This window comes from Molothrus aeneus, chromosome 15 (assembly GCF_037042795.1).
Source record: "Molothrus aeneus isolate 106 chromosome 15, BPBGC_Maene_1.0, whole genome shotgun sequence".
NCBI classification, from domain to species: Eukaryota; Metazoa; Chordata; class Aves; order Passeriformes; family Icteridae; genus Molothrus; species Molothrus aeneus.
In genome coordinates this window covers 14,786,486-14,807,755 of record NC_089660.1, presented here as the reverse complement: position 1 = coordinate 14,807,755, position 21,270 = coordinate 14,786,486, and the positions used below count along the sequence as shown (strand labels likewise).

Genomic DNA, 21,270 nt, shown 5'->3' with positions numbered 1-21,270 from the left:
CAGGTCCTTTGCTTTTTTCCTCCATAGCCATGTAAATGTGGTGATTTCTGCTCAGGCCCTGAATATTTGCAGTTTGCCTGAGGTAACTCATGTTATGGTATTCAAAATTTTCAAACAGAGTCAGCAGCATAATGAGAAATCAAATTGCATTGGAAAACTGCACAGTTTGCCCAGTTTGAATAAATGATACTTGAATTACTTTTACTTTGGGCTTTCACGTTGATTCCATAGTTCATGGGAAGCAGGCAAATGTCTGAAGGAACTTTGAAGGAGGAAATTTCTTGTGGAGTGAGTGAGCATCAGCTCACTGAAACTTTGCAGAAAAGGGGGTTTGGGTTTTCTCTGATTGTTTCTTACTCAGAGTAAAAATGTCCTGAAGCTGTGAGAACAAAGCATGAAGCTGATAATACTCTGTCTCAAAATATCTCAAAAGTATCTCAGTATATCTCAGAGTATCTCAAAAATATCTCAAATTGTATAATCTACAATTATATTTGGTGTGATCTGTTAATGTTGCTTCTCAGACCCTCTCCTTGTACACCTTGGATATTTATGAGTGAGAAGTCAAGGGTTGTGATTGCACTGAAGCTTTTTCTTATTATCCAAACTAATTGTATAAGAAATACATAAATATGATATTTTAGATGTTCCTTTTCCCTGTTTATTGGATTTCTGAGCCCTGAAATTCTTCTGAACCTTCTAAAGCCTTGCTCTGGTGGTATTAGCCCTGAGAGGGAAAGGAGGTTCTGCCTGTGAGGGGTGGAACACTGCAGGATTCTTGGAATGTCTTCTTGTGCAGTAGCAAAGAATCTGGTTTAGATTCTTCTTGCAAAAAGATGAAAATAGCTGCAAGTTGAGCAATGTTCTCGTTCCGCTTCCATATGCATTTTGTTCTTTTCCATCTATGCTGATCGTGTCTTCAGTAGAGATTAAATTTAGCTCCTCTTTGCTCTTATTGTGAGTGGAGCTCTGTGAGACAACAGAACCAGAACTGGATGTGACCCTTCCAGTGGTGTGAGCATGAGGGATGCAGCTCAAATCAGTTTCTCCTCCAGGAAAAGATGCCCTCTGCCTTGAGAACAAATAGAAATTTTTTCTACCAATACTGAGGGTTTTTTACTCACCCAAAAGTTATCCAGAAGAAAAGGAATAAAGCAAAAATAGAATTAATATTAAAAAGTGTAGGTCTTTTGCTCCGTTTGTTTCAGAGAACGATTCTGATAAACATCTTCAATCTTCCTCCAGTCTGGTAGCATTGTTTCTTTCCAGGCTTCAATGGTTGTTTTTCACTCTGTGATTTTAATAATCAAGGGAATCTTAATAGTTAAGTTTCTCTCCTATCCCAGCTTCAGACAGAGGAAGGAATATGATTAGCCTGGTTGGAGCCAGGAAGGCGGGAATTTCACAGTTAATAACTTCTCCATTGTTTTTTTAAGGGCCCTTGATATTCTGTGATTGACACCGAGGTTGTTTCCCTCTCCCCCTTTGCCTTCAGGACACAGGAACCCCCAGGTGGGCAGCAGGGGAGAACCTGGCACTTGTTTATATATGTGAGCAAAATGGTTTGGGGAGGTGAGAGGAAGTGTTGGAACAGTGTTTGATGCTGTGTGGGGCTGCTCTAAATAAAACAGAAGAAACCAGAGGGCAGCATTGTATGGATGGACTTAGGTCACAAATTCTATTAGTCTGCATTTTAGGTCATTTGAGTTACAAAGAAAGAAACTGCAGTTTGTAATGGGATAAAGCTGTGAACTACAGACATTTATGTACTAATTTTATGTGAGAAATCAACATCCAGTGTTAAGAATTAGTAAGCAGCCATTATTCAGAATGTGCCAGTGATACATAATAATTTCAGAAGTAGCAATATTTGACTTTTGCACCGAATTCCTGCAGACAGAAGTATGGGCTTTTAGCTTTTATCCTTTACAGCTCCCTAAATGTGTTCCAGCAGAACCAGAGTGGCTCTGAGCCCAGTGAGAGAGCAGAGTCCTGCTGTGGTGGGCTCCATGGAGGGGATGGATGGGCTCCATGGAGGGGATGGATGGATGGGCTCCATGGAGGGGATGGATGGATGGGCTCCATGGAGGGGATGGATGGATGGGCTCCATGGAGGGGATGGATGGCTCCTGGGCACCCTTTGCTTGCCCATCGAGGACTTGGTGTGCACTTTTGGTGCCTGGTCAGCTCTGTTGGGTCACTTTTGGCATCCTGAGGAGCAGACTAACAAAACAGAACATGCCAAGTTCCATTTCCTGTGCCCAGCAGTGGTTAAAGGAGCCTGGAAGATTGAGGGAGCTGCAGTGTGTGGGGATTGTTGACTGCACAGCCAGCATGTGTCTAATCAGAGTTAATAAATTTGACTCAATGCAGGTATTGCCAGAGCTGATATGACTCCTGGAGAGCCTCTCTGCACAGTTCTTCAGCTTCCAGAAGGTTTATTAGTCTGGGCTCCATGCTGTGCACATCCAGAGCTGCCTCTGATCCAGCACTGGAGCCAATCTGTTTGAGGCACTCCATGATTATGCATCATCCTGCCCAGTGCTCCAAATTCCCCGAATACTTTGCAGGTCTTATGAGCTGTAAAGCATCCAGTTTGGGATACACTGGAGGCTGAGCAGCTGCTTTCCCATCCAGCAATCCCAGGTCACGTAATGTGGAGCAGATCCTTGCTGGCTCTGTGCCCCAGGTTCCTCCCTGCCCTGGGTATGCCTGGGTGCTGTGGATGGTCCTGCCTGCAGGGCTGCTGTGCTCCCAGCCTGAGGAGCCCAGAGAGCTCAGTTCCAAGGGTTTCTTTTTGTGCTGCATCCCAGGTGGCATTCCTAGTCTGAACAGTCCCAGGAATTTAGTTTGATAATGATATTTTTTTTAATTGTAGTTTACTGTTCAGATTCACAAAGCTGATCCGACATTCTTCCCTGATGTTGGCAGTTACAGCTGCAAAACTGGGTTGGATTTAAATTCATTTCCCAGGTATGACCTGATGTTGTTTCTATTTTAAGTCACTAACTTAAAATCAGGAATATCTCTATTTGTTAATAAAGCACAGTCCCAGGAACAGCATCCACAGAATCATTTTAGAAAATTCTGGCTCATTTTGTTTATGAAATTTTTGCAGGCTGTTTTTACTTCACTGTTCTATGGCCTCACCATTTCCAAGATACTTGTTACAAAATCAAAAGTGTGATCAGATGGTGTTTACAGGGGTTTTAGGATGAGGGAAGAGACGAGGATCTGACTCCATGTTTCACAAGGCTTGATTTATTATTTTATGATATATATTAGATTAAAACTATACTAAAAGAATAGAAAAAAAGGATTTCATCAGAAAGCTAGCAAAGAATAGAAAAAGAAAGAATGATAACAAAGGCTTGTGTCTCAGAGAGTCTGAGCCAGCTGACTGTGATTGGCCATTAATTAGAAACAATCCCATGAGCCCAATCCCAGATGCACCTGTTCCATTCCACAGCAGCAGATTGGTTACATTTTGTACCTGAGGCCTCTCAGCTTCTCAGGAGAAAAAATCCTAAGGAAAGGTTTTTTCATGAAATGTGTCTGTGACACAAAAGTAGTGCTGTAATTAAAACTGGACAGGATTTAGATTCATGCAGTAATGGGGTGGTGATTGCAGGGGCATTTCTGTTCCTCTCTGAGGATCATTGGGTTTGGAGAGGGGCTGCAGCCCTACAGACCCTCAGTGTGCCCAGGTGTGCTTTGCACCTCTGCTGGGGCACAGCTCCATCCCTGTGCTGGCATTCCCAAGGTTTGCTCCACCTTGCACTGGAATTTTCCCTCTCTGTCCTAGAACTGATACTGAGAAGTGAGGATAAACCCCAGTCCTTGTGAAATGATGTGTTAGGAATCTTCTCTGCATTTCATCCGTGTTTGGCACCTCTTTGTCAAACCAGAGGAAACAGTGCTTACAAATGGCCATTCAGAACATTTGGTCTTTGCATTAAATAATCTTTAAACATGTCTCTGTCTCTTTCTTTGGAATTTAAAAACATCCTGTCTGGTACTTTGATACTTCTGTATTGAGGACTTTCTTGATGGCCATTCTCCCAAGCCCAGGAGGAGAAATAAGAGGTGTAATTGGGATTTTTTCCTAGGCTATTGGTGGCTTTCTGGCACATAATAAATAGGAGCATGTTAAATGTATCCTACATCAAGTATGTCTAAGTTTCTATGAGGTGATCTAGTCTTATATTTCAGTAGGTATTGCAGTAGAAGTTATAATGCAGTAGGTGATGTTCAACAGAAACAACTCCCTGTTCATTCCCACAGCTCCCCTGAGAATTAAACTATGAATGAAATGACTTTTGGAGGAAGTTTAAACTTGAAATAAATCTTAGGAAGTGGTGGAAGGTTTGGAGAGTCCCGTAGTTTGAAACAAGACAGGGATAGACACTTGTCTTCAAGTGTTTGGTGTTATTTGGTGTTACATGAATTTGCTTCATTATCAATTAGTAACATAACCTTTCATTAGAGAGCTGCAAACTCTGTTTTGTGGCAGAAATAAAGCTCACCTGAAGCTTCTGGAGGATGGAATCTGTGCAGGAGCACTGCCCAGCAGTGCTGGGGGAGTTTGAAAATCCAGTTTACGTAAGTTAAAGGCAGAATATCATTGAGTTCTTGGCCTTGATATACAAGTTCAGTTTCCTTTCTGCTGCAGTCTAAAAAGCATTTCATTTATTACAATATCATATTAAAGATATTAAGTACATTTAGACCCATACAAAATGTTTAGTGCTAATGAATAGTGTAAGCTAATAGTGTAATCACAGTGTAAGCTCTGCAAGGGTCCTTGCATGGATGTTGCTTCATATAATGTTTGAAAGAAAGTCAGTATGGAGGGAACTTCAGGTTGAGATATTAAAATGTTTAGGAGAGTTAAAAAGGGCAGCTGAGAACTTGGTCCTTTTGCTGTCACAGTTAGGAGAGAGTTGGCCCATATAAATAATAGAAAATAACATAAAATGATCAGTCTTCTGGATTAATTTGATAGTAAATTAGAGAAAAACCCTGATGTTAGGCTCTTTTCCCCCTCTGGGTTGTTTGTGTCACTGGAAGTTGTAAATGGTTCAATTCTCAGTGAAACATTTGCTAACCTGGAAATACAATTTCTCGTTACTACATATATTTTTGTGTGTGCTTGTTGGTGTGAAACCTCCTGCTCTAGAAATTTAATCTGATTTTGATTAGCTTCTTTGGCTTAGAACAATAAGCATAAGCTCAGCATTTGTGAAATCCTTGCAAGTAGAGAAAAGAATAACCTTAAAACATATTCCTGGGATGTTGCTTTGAGATGAGTCAGATGACTTTGGGTTGACAGTGCATAATTATGTGTACATTGTGAGATCTGCAATGATAATCAGACTCAGGAATAAGCATTTGACACTGTGTGTAAGAGATGTGTTTCACTGGCACTCTCACGTTTTGGATGATAAATGTGTTGATTTTGTTCAGTGTGTCTCAATGACTAGTGGTGGCCTTGGTGAAGGAGGAAGGATAAGGAGTGCTAAGCCCCGAATAAGTTTTTTTTTTTTCATTATATTTCATCCTGTTGTTCTAAAAGATAAACATGATTAACCAAAGCAGTGACTCTGATGAGGGCTAAGTAGCACATTGCCATCAACCTTGAATTAACTAAGATTGTTTACTTAGGTATGAAATTGTGAAATGTCATGTAAGGGAATCCAGTTTCAAATCTTCCCATGTGTATTTTCTCAGATGCAAAACTAGCATCTCTCATATTCTTTAAAAGTTTATTTGCTGTTTTGTCCATTTATCTCAAAAATGTCATTGAGTAGTTGGTAGAAGCTGCAGGATGTAACTTCAGCAGGTACAAATACTGGTTCTCATGTGGTGTGTGTAATGCACAGTGCTCAGGCTCTGTGAGCCTGCAGATGCAGCCTTTGATCTGTTCTAGGTGTCAGAAAGAGAAGTTGAAATTCCCCTCTCCTCCATCACCCCTTTGTCTCACAAGACACGTTCATATGGTGGCCACGTGAAAACTCTGCCATATGAAACCCCACAACGTTAGTTTGATCTCAGGAAGGCCTTTCAATTCCAAAAATTCTTGAATTCTGATAGTGAAATTACTCAGCATGCAAGAGAAGTGGAAAGCAGATATGGGCTGCTAAGCAGCAGTGGGTTTATAAAAGTTCCAGGAGTCTTTGGAGATCAAAACTTCAGCAGAAATAGATCTGCTGTCAAAGTTAACCTGGAAGGATTGGGAACAAAGGGGGCACAAAGCTCATATATGAATTTAGAGAGCAGCTCAGCTTCCCCTTTATGCAGTGGGGTTGTTTGTAATTAGCTCAGGTCAACTCCTTATGCAAATAGCATTCATTAGGACTGTGAGAGCAGGTGAGTGTTTTCATTGAAAAAGAACTGAAGAACAGGATTGTGTCTTACAAGCAGAAGTGCTTGCAGATTTTGCAGGGCTGTCACACATTTTATGGAGAGGAGGCACATGCTTTTTATAGTTACAGGGCTGGAATATCTTGGAATGGTTGTTTGCTAAAAACTGGCAAGTTGTCACCAGAGTAAAAACTTGTATAGTGAGTGAGTAAAAGGGACTAATGTATACACACTAATCTGTTCTCTAAAATGTTCCTGGAAGAATCTTCAGGATTAATATTCTATTTCAAATCACCATGTAGTCATCTGGTTACCCATATGTTCATATTTTCTACAACAGTGCTCAGGTTTTCCAAGTGAAGTTTCAAGAAAATTCTTTTCATAAAGCAATTATGTATACTACAGAAATAATAGCTAATCTGGGAATAATCTTGGTTGGTCAAGTTACTGAATGTACTGTGCCACACTTTTTGAAGAAGAATGAAAATCCAGATTCCTGCCAGTAGCTGTTCCTGAAGCAGAGTGTATGATTCTCAGTAGGCATTTAGAGGAGAATTTAAAAGTTATGTTTTTGTACTCATCCATATTAAAACTTTGTGGTGCCTGTCCTTGACTCCCCACCTCGTGCATGTGGGCAGGTGCTCTACAAGTGACACAGTTTGGCTGCAGTATGAATAAAATGCACAAGGCATCCAATGGCAAATTCATAGAAAGAGGTTTAATACAATGGGAGCTTCATATATTTATACATAATAGAATAAATTTCTTCAATTGGAAGATGATCTAATCTATTTTTTTTATTCTGATTATAACTGTTTAGGCGTCTGAACAAGAATAAATTGCAAGTTCTTCCAGAGCTGCTTTTCCAGAACACACAGAAGCTAACTAGGCTGTAAGTATAACCTGATTTACTTTTCTGTGGTGTGTTTCTATTTTCTGTTCCTTATTGTGCAGATTCACATGTTTGTGTTCTGACTGCGGCGAGAGGTTTAATTTCTGTGATATTAAACTGCCACTTAGTAAGGGTTTTTTAGGGGATGTGTTATGTTTGCTTGTGTGTAGTTGTAATTTGGTAGAGCATAAATATCAGAGGGAAGAGAAACCACAGAATTTTTGTGTTCCTCATCTATTCACCAGGATGACGTCAAGGTGACTTATTTTGAACCCTCTCTGTAGAGCTACAGAAACCATGGAAAGTGTCAGGTTCACATATCTGGTTCAGACTAGATGTCCACAAAGTGCATATACTTATTTCATTTTAAAAACAAGTGCTTATACTTATTTTAAAATAATGGAGGTGGCTACAAATTCTTTAGTTTGGAAAATTATCTTTCCAAGTGAGTCAAAGCTTTGCCAGATAGACCAGCAAAGTTATGGCTGGTGCCTTGTCAGGCAGGAAGAGGAGAAATTATGGAAAAGTCAATATTTTTTAGATTTGAAATATAAAAACTGTGTTATAAAATGTTTAGATGGCATCAAGGCCCACGTCAACAGCAAGAGAAGGATATCATGAACTTGGCATTATTTGTTTTGGGAGGAGGGAGAGGGTGGTGGTAGAACAATAACTGGATGAGTGCATAAAAATAAAATGGATGAGCAGGTGCCTGTGAAGTTACTATCAAAGAGTCACCTGCCTTTTCAAGGGAGTACTCAAAAACTGTTTGAAATAATTTTCTGGATCCTGCCAAAGTTAAACTCATGATCCACACTGGCTTTGTGAAATTTGGTAAAACTGATCTTTTAATGCTTGACTTTATGGAAAATCAGCTCCTAAGATTTGGTTTGTGAAATTGTGAAGTTATTACAGGGTGGCTGAAAAAGTTCTCCATTCATGTGGGGTTTTTATAATTGTTTTAATTCATCAATGTGCAACCAAACCATTTAGACAGTAAATTTTTCTTCCCATGGAAATACAAACCACATGGTGATAGTGCAGATTAATTTTGGAATCAGATGACTTTAAAGAAGTAGGATCTTGGTTTGTGTTTAAAAGAGGCAAGCTGAAAAGTGCTGTGCTACAAGTAATATTGACATTTTGGAGAAATTCTCTAATGAACTTCTGGTGTTGCCCAAACTTGCTCATGAAAAACTGTACACATCACTGCCATTATTCTGCAGATGTAAAAAAAAAATTAAAAAATATAAGCTATAGATGTGTTTTAGTCTTAAAATCTGCTTGGAAAAATCTTGGTTGGACTTGTTTTGCAAGCTTTGTCATGGCTTTTGAATTCACTAGGATGTGTCTGCTGAATGGATCTGCTTGAGGTGAACAATTTGGTTGCATTTCCTAATGTTCTTTGCATGGTTTTGAAATTTTACATCTTGAAACTCCACTTGAGTACAAAGTGTGAGCTGGGACATAGTTGCAGATACCTTAATCTGGTCTCTGGAAGGTGCCAGTTGTATTTATTTGTTTGAAGAGTTGCTTTATGTGGGCTGGTTGTCTAAGGATAAGATGACGCTTTCCAGAGAAAAGCTTTTACAGAGTTTACCTGGATCTCTACAAATTCCAGTTTAACATGTTGAAAATTGCTCTGTGAGTGGTCTCATTGTACCTGGATGTCAGGAGAGGAGCTCCCTGGTAATTTGTGGTTTCAGTGGAATGTTGTGTGTTGATAACTTAGGTGCATCTGTCCTTGCAGAAAGACCTGAAGCCCAAGTAGCTGAGGCTGTTCAGTATCTCAGAGTGTTTTTCAGTAGGTCATGTAATCATGATACATTATAGCCCTTAACAGCAAGGGCAATAATTTTGCTTTTAGAATATAAAGATTGTAATAAAGTTCCGTAGAATGGAGTGATTAATCTGAAAGCTGTGCTCTGTAATGCCTCCCAACGGGTGCTGTTGGAACATTTGTCTTTATTCACTGACATCCTTTCAGTCTTGCTTACTGTTGAGCAGTGCATTAGATAGATCACTTTAACTCTGTTTGTCAGAAGAAACTTGCTTTTTCTTTTGAAGATACAAGTGTTATATAAATACAGTGTGTATTATAAGCAAATAAATCTTAGCTCAAGTGAACTGTTACAGTTCCAAGGGTGGTTTGGTTGTGTGTTTTTCCGTCATGGGAGAAGAATGAAAAATTTGCTTCCTACCAGAATTGATAAAAATACACCCATGCATATATATATGGTTGCTCTCTATTGTTTCCTGTTGCTGTCTTGGTCCCACTGCTGGCAGATTCAGAGCTGTTGTTTCTTGCTTCTGCTCTGCCTTGTCTGAATGCAGCAGTGCCCCTCTGCTCTCAGCTCCTGAGTGCAGGGGCAGTGGTGCTGCATTCCTCCCTGCAGCTGCTCTCACCCAGCCTCTCCAGAAGAAAGCAGAGCTGAGAAAGTGATGAAAGGGCATAAAAGCAGTGAAACAAAAATCTATAAGACAGGCTGATGCAGGGGTGAGGTAGATTCTGTGGAATTTACGAGCAGTGAATTTAAATGAACATTAAAAAGTGTAGATAAGGCTGGTCTTAATTTTAATTTTCCATGGTATAGCTATAGTACTTCTGCTGCCATATTTTCCAGCTCTTGAGTCTGAGTTACTCCGACATTACTCTATTATTTTCTTCTTAATAATTATAATCCTCATAAAATAGAAAGTCCAAAACTCGAGTATTTTAATTGTGTAAGCTTGCTACAGCTCAAACAAGACAAAATTTCCAAGAACTAAATATTTCAGTGCAGTATGTCCAAATTGTAAGATTTGGGTTTATTCATTGGACTGAAGAGCTCCTAGTCTTGTCCATGGAGGAAATAGAGATGAATTCTGTGATTCTGAAGCTGCCCTCTCCAGCAGGCGTGCAGTGAATGTAAGAGTCCATGGCTTTGTTAATGAAAGTAGGAACAAGACTTTTTTCTAAGATAAAGCTAAATAGAAAGATGACATTCTAAGTTTGGTGAGAGTGTGAAAATTGAGCATATTTATTATCATGGCTAAAATTTGGTGGAGATGGAGTGACTGAGCTGCTTAAATATGCAGGAATTTTGTGTGCTGGGGGGTTTCAGGGAAGACCTGTTAATGTTTCAGGAGTAGTTAAAGGCTGAAAAAGCAACTGAGAGGATTTTCTGTGTGTTCTACCAGCCAGGCTGAAACCTGGGGCTTTACTGGAGGAGCCAGCTTTGTTTCTGTTGGTTGGTATCAGCAGAATCTCTTCAGCCCTGCTGGTGCTGGCAGTCACAATGTAGGACCTGGTTTCATGTTGATGATGTGCTTGAAAAGCTGCAGGACAAACCTGGGAGCTCTCGTGCTGCACATGGCTTGGGACAGCAGTGCTGCTGTCCCTGATGTCCCTGTGAGTGTCACCAGGTCATGCACAGTGCATTCCCCCTGCAATCCCCTTCCTGATAACTACTGAAATTGAATTCAGAATAGTTCTCAGATTATAACCTCAACCCTCACTTCAACTCCAGGTACCTTTGGCTTTTTTCTCCAAGCCCCTCCTAAATTCTGAGCTTCAGGATATCCTTGAATCTTTTACAGGGCTGGTTGGGCTTCGTTGTCACATCTGGTTGATATTACCAGCAGGAATATATATAGTGAAATAAACCTAAAATGGAATGTGAGGCGTCCCACAAAGTGAGTTTCTCATAAGGCTTTGAGCCTTTTCTTCTAGAAAGAGTGGCTTTGAGTCTCATGGATTTTGTTTGCTTTGGTTTAGATAAGGGTTTTACATTTAAGTTGGATGGTGAATGAGCCCTTGATTGGATTCTCTAGTGGAAATGTTTCTCATTGCTCTGTTGCCTTCACTGCCTAGGTTTTAAAGCTTCTCAACTGTTTTATCTGGGATAATTACCTAATAATTCAAAATGCAGGCACTTTTAATGAGAAAACTGAATCAAGGAAAAGACATTTTTAATGAATTGAGAAATAAAAGCATGAAAGATAATTTTTTAAATAGTTTCAGATACCTGCTAATATCTATCCATAAAGGAACAGGTATTTTTAATACAGGTGATGAAATGAACAGAAAAAGTATAATAAAATGAAGCATGTAATTTAACAGCTATGAAACTAGGTTTTGATTCTAAGTCAATTATTTTCTTATATCCAAAACAACTTGTGAAATTTATCCACAATGGTTGTAAGCAAAGATTTGTGCCTGCTGGAATCCTGTTTCCTTTGTGTGCAAAGCTGGTGTATAAAATGATTTTAGTGCATCTGCTTTTCAGTAAAAAACAAGTATTCTAGGGGTCCATAAGATACTTAATTATCTTGGAAAACAAAAGGGGGAAACAAGCTCATTTTCCCCACAAACTCCCTGTCTTGTAAGAATATATTTCTTTCATTGTTGAAGCCTCTATACCTCAGGCTAGCTGCTGAGTAGTCATGGTAAAGCTCCTTTGTGTGTGTGAAAAAAAACCTCTTAGAAGGGCTCTAAACTCAAGTCTTGCAGTGAGAATTAATGCCTCTACCAAATTTATAGCCATGGACCATTTGTTGGGTCTATTTACTTTTAATGAACTGCCTTAGTTGTCTCTTGACTGGGCAAACCAGGCTCTGGAAATTTAGATCCTGAAATCTGACACCAAAATAGCAGGATAATGGAAGCATCCATTAGACTCTGAAATGATTTTTTTTACTTTTTGAGTACTATCAGAATCTAGATTTTATTCCAAAAATGAGTGTTTTAGTTTGGGAGCAGAGCCCTGTGATCCTGAACTGGGACATTTTGGGTCCATGGCAGAGCATGCCCAATACCTTTGTGTTTAAATTTTCTACTCATCATGTCCCAGTGTTTTATCATCTTCATTTACAGTTATTTCTAAAGTAGGCTTAAGTAGCATGGAAACATTATAGACAAGTTATTTGTTTTAATCAAATGGCATTTTCTCTCAGTATCAGGAGCAGCCATTCAGTAATGAATTTCTTGCTGTTAACATGGTGAAAGTATTTGCAGCACTGTGAGACTTGTCAGAGCTGGATCAGTGGGATGCTTATTTCTTGTCTAGAGGAATATTTTGAAAGTTGATTGATAGATGGATAAAACAGTGAGTTGTGTTGCAGCACACAACACAAATTCTGTGAGTAGCCTTAAAAAGAGGCAACGTTCAGTTTGAGCAGAATCCCAGAATGGCTGAGGCTGTGTGCTGGGCTGACCCTGGCAGGACACTGGTGCCCAAAGCTGCTCTGTCACTGCTCCTCTCAACTGGGCAGGGAGAGAAAACAACATGAGAGGCTTGAGGGGTGAGATGAGAGCAGGGAGAGATGCCTGACCAGTGTCTGTCCCAGGCAAAGCAGACCTGACTCAGGGATATTAACTTTACTGACAGTGAAATCACAGCAGGGCAGTGTTTTATTTTTAGAAATTGCTATTTGCCATCTCCTTCCTTGACTTGGTCACTTCCTTATGATATCAGTATGTGTGCAGTGTATTTGATTTTGGGCAAGTACTTTCCTTGGATGATTCCTGGTAGGAGCAGCTGGATCTGTTTAGTCAGTGCTCTAGTTAAGAAGCTGTAAATATGATGTAGATATGGAGGTGTTGTCCCCTTCCCTGAGGGACGCTGCTGTGCTGCAGTGCCCAGGTGAGTCTGTGCCTCCTGCCTGGCGCTGGATGAGTGCAGTGTGTGTCACATTTTCCCAGTGTTTGCTTTCCTCTGGTGCCTGTGTAGCTCAGATGTTTATTGCAGCCAGGGGCTTGCTGCACATGGCTGGGATTTTGCCAGGGTTTGCTGCTGGGAGTCCTCTGACAGGTGTCACTGTGACCCCTCCTGTGCAGCCCCATCCTCAGGGAGCTCAGAGCACCAAACCACAGCTCCTGCTCAAACTCAGCCTCTTTCATCTTGTGGGTGTCATTAGAAGCTGTGCTTGGAAAAGCAACCAGATCATGCATTTTCTTAGTGTCCTCTTTATTCCTCTGTTTGTTCTCTTTCTAGAAAGAAAGCTCTCCCAGATTGCTCCATTATCATTTCCCATTAAAGCAGGATCCTGACAATTCAATTGTTGCAGGAGTTAGGGTGTTGCCATGACAAAAGAGCATGGGTTTGTAACAGGGTGTTTTTGTGGTTTCATCCACATCCAATAATTGTAGTTTTACTGTGTATAGATCACAGCAGCTCTTTTCAGAAGACAGTAAATAATTACAGTAAGTGTTTGCTGGTCTCTGGGGTGCATTTCTGGCTTGGGGAAGATGTGCATTAGGTCAGGGGCTTGTAGATAGCTGGATTACATTTACACCATTTATCAAGCTGAAGTCATTGTACATCTTCTTTTGGTCTCTGCTTGTAAATAATGTATTTAACCTCTTTGGTTTTAATATAAGTGCACACCAATTTTCTTTGAAGATCTAAGGATCTTCTGTCTAAATTAGTGCAGAAAAATAATTAAAAGTATAAAACATTTTAAGGTTATTATTATTTTGAGAGTAGAAAACAAGGGAAAACATTTTGGAAAGCCAGAAGGCTTCCTCCTCAGTGCTGCTTTTTTTCCCCTGTGTGAAATTGATTCTTTGAAATGATAGTGTGCAGATGTCTTGTTTCCCCTCTTAAGGGAAACAGGCACCACTGGGGAGGAAAGGGTGTTTTTGTGAAAATTACTGCTGGGTTTTAGTGGCGTCTCCCTTCCAGGGAGGCTTCTGTTGCCAACTTTGTGATCAGGTCATCTTATTACAAAGCTATTTAAGGGAGTTTGTGGCAAAGGATTATACATTTCCAGAAGAAATGCCACACATGCAGATTAAGCATAAGTCTGCTTTGGAAATAAGTTGTTTTACTCTGTTAGCTGGGTAACTACTGCCTTGCATTTCCAATGTTTTTTCCTTTGCTATTATTTCCTTTGCATTAAATGCTACAGTGCTATGAGAATAAATTTTGAAGGGTGAAATCTTTTCATTGATATTCAACTCAAGAAATCAGGAGGCTCCAAAATAGTGGGATCAATTTGCCATTTAATTATTTGATAATTATTTACTAGCCTTAGCCATGCTGCTGGGTGTCCATTTTCCTGAATGCTGGGGTTTTTAAAGCACTCTCAGATATATTCAAGTTTCAAATCACATGGCTTGGAGATAGAACATTAAAAATACTGTTAATGTACTGTAAGCTGCTCAAAGCAATCCTGAACTGCAAAATGCTCACACCAAGAGCAGCCCTGTGAGCTCACTAAGTCCAGTCCATGATTTTGCATCAACAGAGCCCTTGTAAGTAGTTTCTGATGCTTCTTAAAATTTGCCTTATTCTTAGTATCAAACAAGGAATACTGAAAAATTCAGTGTGTGCTCACATTTAGACATCAATTCCCATCAGAGTTCATTCTTTTTGAGAAGATCCTGGAGGTGCTTAGCAAAATCAGGCTTTTCTGAACCTCTGCAGAATCTGCTGTGGTTTGTGTGAGTCCCAGCAAGGGCAGCTGGATGGGGGCTCCATGGTCAATCAGCCCCTGGAGAGCTGCCCATGATGAAGGTTCTGGGGGTGGCTCTGTGTGCTCTGCCAGCTCTGAAATGTGTCCTTATTAACTGCCTCCAGCTTCTGTCTTCAGAGTGATGAGTTTAAATGGGGGAAAAACTGTGACAGCTTCTGGTTACCAGGGCTTCCACATGACTGAGCTGTTATGTCTCAAAACACAGCACTTGTGGGTGGGCATTATTGGCTTGCTGCTTTACATTAGTCTTCAGAATTTGGGCTTTTTTTTTTTTTTTTTTTTGCTTCTGTGAGCAGCAGTCCAAGTTCTGTAGCTGCCTGCAGTGCTGGGTTCTGGTTCCTGGGGTCTGATTTCTGGTGGTGGCAGGGTTGGTGGCCCCTGCAGGGTGGATTTGTCTGTGGCACTCAGGGGCTGCTTTTGAGCCTGACAGAGGATTGAGTGGCTGTGGGTTTGCAGCTGGAGATAAATTAGGTTGTATCACAGGTATGTTGTTACTGGGGGACTCTGACCTGATGGTTTATAGGCAGTTTCTTTTCCGGAAACTGGATAACCCTGGTAGTCTGAGCAGCTCTGAGTTTGTCAGGCTCAGATTTACTGCATTTGCTTTGTTAATGTGGCTTTTTTTGGCCTTGCCATTAGAGCTAGTCAGCAAATGCCAGCACATCACAGTGTACTTGCACTCAGTAAGTACAATATCCATATTGCTGTATGGATATTGCTTTTCTTGTTTGAAAACTTCCTTTGAATCAATTAGTTGTTATGTGAATTTTATTTTTTTTTTTGCCCTTCCCCTTTGGCTATGCTCTGAAAAAGCTGAAAAGTGTTTTCCTGAGTGTTCAGAGCTGCTGGAGGCTGGTCCATGGTTCGAATGAGCAGTGGGAAATTCACTTGTAAATTGTCATTACTGCAACTAGGAGACAATGCAGGGTGAATATGATTGTCTTTTCCTTCTGGTGAACAGAGATTAGAATGCATTTGGCATTATTTTCACACTGAGGCAGTTCCCTCACACAAAGCAAATGAAGGAACAGATTGAACTGATGACCTGAAGTGCAGACATCTCATCTACGCAACAGGAAAAATATCATAATGATAATGTAAATATTTCTGCTGCTTTCCATAATAGACTGTCATCCTGAGGCCAAAGAGGAGTTTACATTCATCCTCTTGGAAAAGTCCTTTCAAATAGTTTGGAAATATGTTGCAGATAATGAGAATTTCTTTTAGTGTGTGTGCATAGTGGAAGTAGGGGGCATGATCACTGGTGCAGAGATACTAATGAGTGTTAAATTACAAGTGCTGCATGGGAAATCTTGATTTTCATCAGTGTCTTTAAAAAGAAAAGGCCATTTCCCATCAGCAGTTTTCTGGCTTCAGTTCTCCTGGTTGTTCCGTGGCAGCAGAACCCTGATTTACCTACAGAGATTTATTGCCCAGTCAGAGTGCCCCATGAGTTAAGGGTTTGGTGGGTAAAATGATGCAAGGCCAAATACTTCCTTGTTTTAATTATCATTTGGTTTTCTTCTTGAAATCTGCAGTGTGTACAACGGGAAGCTTAAGTGAGGCTTTCTGGAGCTTTTCCATGTGTTTCACAGGGGTAACAGGCCATGCCTGTTTAAAGTATTTCAGACACTTAAAGGTCCTGAAAATGAAAGCTGCTATTACTTTTAAATGCACTGGGTTTGCTTTTGAAATACAGTCATAAATGCTCCAGGATTTCATTTTGATTCCAGTCCCTGCAGTTGGGAGAGCTGTGGGATTGTAGCCTGGGGCGCGTGTGTGCCTGGCTGAAGGGTCAGGAGCTGAACCAGGGGATTTGATCTGGAGCCTGACACAGCTCCACGTCCCCAGAGCAGACTTCACTGTAAAACTTACAAGGGCAGAAAATATTCATGAAACAAAATTAAAATAACCCGTGCAAGTCATTAAATGTTACAGTGCTATGAGAGTAAATTGGCAGGGGTGGTTTATCATCATCTTGCTCTCATGGCTAAGGCAAGGATGTTGTACAAGGTGGGCCTTTGAACTGCTTTTCTTTTTTCACTCAGTGTGACACACTGGAAACAAAAGGTCACAGCACCATGTGTTATACAAAGTCCATGAGCTGATTTTTAATGTTTCCCCTATATAATACTTTGGAACTTAGTGAGATTATTCAAATATACCATAATTGCCATTGTTGAATGTTGAGATTTTCTACAATGAAAATGCAAATACTAGTGAGAAAATTGACTCAAGCATATTTGAAATTAAGTACCTGCCCTTTGCTTTGCTCTGTTAAACTCCCTGATGGAGTGTTGCTAAAGACATCTATGAAATGTTTTCTTCAGGAAACAGCTGATATGAATTTAGTCCATTCCTATTGATCTATGAAGGAATGTTAAGTTTAATGTTTTGAATGGTTTCCATGCATGGTACAACATCAGTGCTCAGTGAACTGTGAGGGGAAAAATGCTGACAAGAAAAGCATCCGATATGAAACCAAATATTATGCTTGTACAGTTAGTTTCTTTTGCTGAGAGAATAATCCTGTGTCCTACCACACAGCCACAGGAACAGACCTGCCTGCAAGTTCTGATAATCATCAGAATCAGATGAAAAACGAAAAATCAGTCAGCCCTGCCCCACTGTCCTTTCTGGGCCTGTAGAGGGCTGAGTGCCCTGGGACAGGCTCTGAGCCCCAAACTGATTTCTCTACAACAAGCATATGCACCAAGTGACTGTATCTTCAAAAGCACTGGACGGAATTTTTGCTTTTTTCACCTTGAGTTTGTACTACCCTGCTCTACTTTCTCCCAGTGACTCCTTGATTAACCCCATACCTTAGAACCCCTCACTGGGAGCAGAGCTGATGGTATTTTGTGCTAGGTTTGTTACTGGGACATTTCCTGCAGGAGTGGCAGCCTTTGCAGTGCCTTGGTGTTATTTGATCCCAGAACTTGCTGTCTGCAGGAGGTTTTTCTCTTAAACACCTTCCCTTCCTTGGCTCCTGCTGTAGGAAGGGCTGCACTGCAAACACCACCCTGGGACACTGCCTGCCCCTGGGCTGGCTGCAGTAAAACCCTAAATCTGTGTCCTTTGCTGGGTTTGTGGGGAGGACACGATGGCACACGATCCCAGTGTGGGCCAGGGGTCTCAGTGAGGCCGTTCTGCTGCTTGCCATGGGATGGGAAACGCTCAGCTGGGATCCAGAGTGTCCCTGCCTCTGACAGGAGCAGACATTGCCCAGGTGGGCTGCTCACTTTGGACTTCCAAGGCAACATTTGTGGAGTATTTTGATAAAGTGTAATTTACATGCATCAGTAATTACAGGCTCCAGAGGGACCATGGTATTTTTTCCTGACAGGACAGAAAACAAATTTCCCATAAGCCTGTTGAATGCAACATGCCACTTGCCCCAGTTGGTGGTGAACTTCAAAGGAAAACAATGTTTCTTTTTACTGGCCTCGGGTTTTGCACTATTTTATCTTCAAAACTGGCATTTCAATTGCTTGAAGGGAATTATTTTTCTTCACTGCTTGTTACTCTATTTTTCCCAAATGGCATTGCTGGTTTTTAAAAATGAGGACCACCTCACTCTCATGCAGCTGGAGCTTATTCCAGCTCCTCTTTAATGAGGTAAAGCCATTTCATTGTGTTTAAATAAGCACACGAACAAAGGGCCAGTTGCTGGGCTGGCCTGTGGATAGCTGTGGCTTACAACAGGCCATGTGTCGGGTGTCAAACTTGGCAAAAATATCAGCTAGACTGTTTTTCACTTTGTACTTAAGGTTTGTAAATAAATACAGCTCTATGGAAAGTGTAAATGATATACCTTTAAAAGCTGAGACTTCTTTATTACCAGTCTGTTTTTTTCACCTCTCTAAATTCACTGGAGAGGGTCAATGCTTTCTGAAGAATGAAATGAAAAGGGGAAAAGGATTCCCCTCTTCCTTTAGGGCACATTCAGCATGCCATGGAATATGGAAAAGTGAGGCTTTGTCACTCTGGCTTGGCTCTGTAGCCTTGCCCTGAAAATGAGGAGGGAGTTCAGTTAGCAGAGGGTTTCTAAGGCATTTCTGTGTGTGTGCCCCAGTGTTTGAGTGTCAGACTGGCAGGAGGAATTCCACAGTGAGCTGCTCTCTGGCCTCTCCCTTGTGTACGGTGACCTGAAAGATTAACACAGTTAAAAACTGAGGGGAAGCAATTTTTATGTATGAAAATGTCCAATATTCATAAAGAAACAAGCTCTGGCAGCTCCCAGTGAATATTCAGAGGGCTGCTGGGGATGCTGCTGTGCTGAATGGCCAGTGACAATGCTTCTGTGTAACTTTAAACTGCACTTTTTAAATTATGCAGTGCTTAGGTACTTCATTTAAGTTTTTATTTAAGTAAATTTCTACAACTGACTTCATCTGCACAGGTTGGGGGGATTAGTTGTAGAAATAGTCAGTGGCTTGTCTTGGATCAGCAGTCACTGGGTTGTCAGGAGTTCTTTTCCCCACTAATGTGCCTGCTTTTTAAGGTTTTCATATTTAGCATTGTGGTAGCCAACCCATTTGTTTCTTTCTCCTGTAGAAGGAGATTTTTCTGGTTGTCTTGCCAGAAATATAAGAATATAGATACAATACAATATAAGAAAGAATGGAGCACATTAACCTCATCAGCATTTAAAAGTGGCTGTGTTCTGAGTAGGAAGATGAACCATATGACCACAGAGGTCCCCTACAAACTGAGGTATTTTGTGGTTAAATATGTTATTTGCAGTATATAATGTAAGGGCTTGGAAGCTTTTAGCTGGTTCAAGGTTTGGCAGGTACTGTGGATGGGATACCAGACTGTGGAGTTTTTCTTTTTTTGTTCTTCTTCTATTCAGAATGAAGGATGAAATGTAGTAGACAGGATTTTGTGGGTGCTGGAAGAGCCTGTGCATAAGAGGTGCAAGGCTGTGCTCATCATCAGGATCTTAGAGTATGAGATGTTGGTTTTCAACCCCCACAACCCTGGAAAGTCATCGGGAGCCAGAATTGTTGAACTGCTGCTGAGGAAAGTAAATTTTAGCTGTGTCCCACCCTAAATTGTGCTGTTTGAATCCACTTTTAATGTTGACTTGGTGCCCTTTCCAGAGGTAGGATGTGCCTTGCTGCTCAGTGTTTTTGCATTTTATTTTCTTGCATCTTATTGTGGGAGGAACTTATTCTCTTTATCCCTTTTGTGAATGTGTCTGGTTTCTGCTTTGCTTGGAACCAGCCTGTAAAACCAGAGTGGCTGTGCTGTGGTCATTGTGTAACACAGGCAAAGAGTTTCTGTTTGAAAACGGGATAAAAAGGAAAAAGGGAGGATAGTGGAGATCCTGTTCTTGGGGTTTTCCTTCCCAAGATCCTGTTTAAAGTGGACTTGGCATGGATGGAGGATCCAGGTTTCCTACAGGAGGAGGGATTTCAGGACTGGCTGCTCTGTGTTCACATCCAGTGGTAAAATCTGACAGAAGAGCACCTTGGGCTCAACCTCCCATTATCTGAGAACACAGCTTTTGAATTTAAATGTTATTAACTTAGTTTCAGGTTGCAGCTACAAGAAAAGGTTGGTTCTCTTTCTCATCTTAATCTGATGATCTTGATTTAATTTTCGAATTTATTTCCAAACAGTCTCTAAGGTAATGTTACTACAACATCAGCAATCTATTTAAATTACAGAAAAATCCCAACTACTTTTAAAAAAGTGGTTAAAAGGAAATGATGTCTGAATGTCCACTGGGTTATGCTGAATTTCAGGCATGTTTTAAGCTGCTGCAGCACTATGCCCATGTCACAAATGGGGTTTGTGTGTGAAGATTCAAATGGGCCCAACCAATCATTTCATGATTTTGCAACTTGTGGTGAAGCTCCAGCTAAGGAGATACAACACCATTTCTTGCATGATAATGCTGGAGATACTTCCCTCTGACACTGAAGGGAAGGACTTCTTAAAAGTGTCTTCAGGAAGGCTCAACTTGACTTGTTTAATTAAGTTACTGAATTGCAAACTGTTACTTAAATGTGTAAATCAAAAGGGTTTTTTCAACTAGTGAGTTTTTTCCCCCCAAAAAGCATTTTTTGTGAGTTTTTCTGGCTGCCTGTATACAAAATATTAAATCTGTATACAAAATATTAAAACAAAAATTCCAAAATCTCACATTTGTGTTATGCAGATTAATTAGTTTGGAGTTCTTGGCTAGTTGGCCAAAGAAATGATTTATGCTGTGGAGACTGCCATGCCAGGGACAGGTAATATGTGAAGTAACTGTTAAATACGTGGATGAGACAAGTACTTCAATTCCAGGAGGATTTATTTGTGAAGAAAAAATGAGATCTTTAAAATGTTTTTCTGATTTAATTTTATTTTTGTAATAAAAGACAAATTCAGTTTATTAGTTGATTAGAACCATATAATATTATTTAGTGGTTCCTCATTTTATATTTTCACAGACTAAAGACAGACATCACCTCATAGCCCTGCATCTTTAATAATTCCAGTTAGCATAATTATCTTTAATTGCTTAATTGTTAAATTATTCTCTACTTTGTCATTCTGAAGGG

General features: G+C 40.5%; 1 protein-coding gene across 2 annotated transcripts in view; it reads left to right on the top strand.

The window, feature by feature from the left end:
• The window catches only part of SLIT3 (slit guidance ligand 3), a 491,996-nt gene that overhangs the window by 37,753 nt on the left and 432,973 nt on the right, over window positions 1-21,270 (top strand). For both annotated transcript variants that reach the window (XM_066559986.1, XM_066559985.1), the window contains one exon: window positions 7,184-7,255. In XM_066559986.1, coding sequence (XP_066416083.1) covers window positions 7,184-7,255 — 72 coding nt within the window. The remainder of the gene's footprint in view (window positions 1-7,183; window positions 7,256-21,270) is intronic.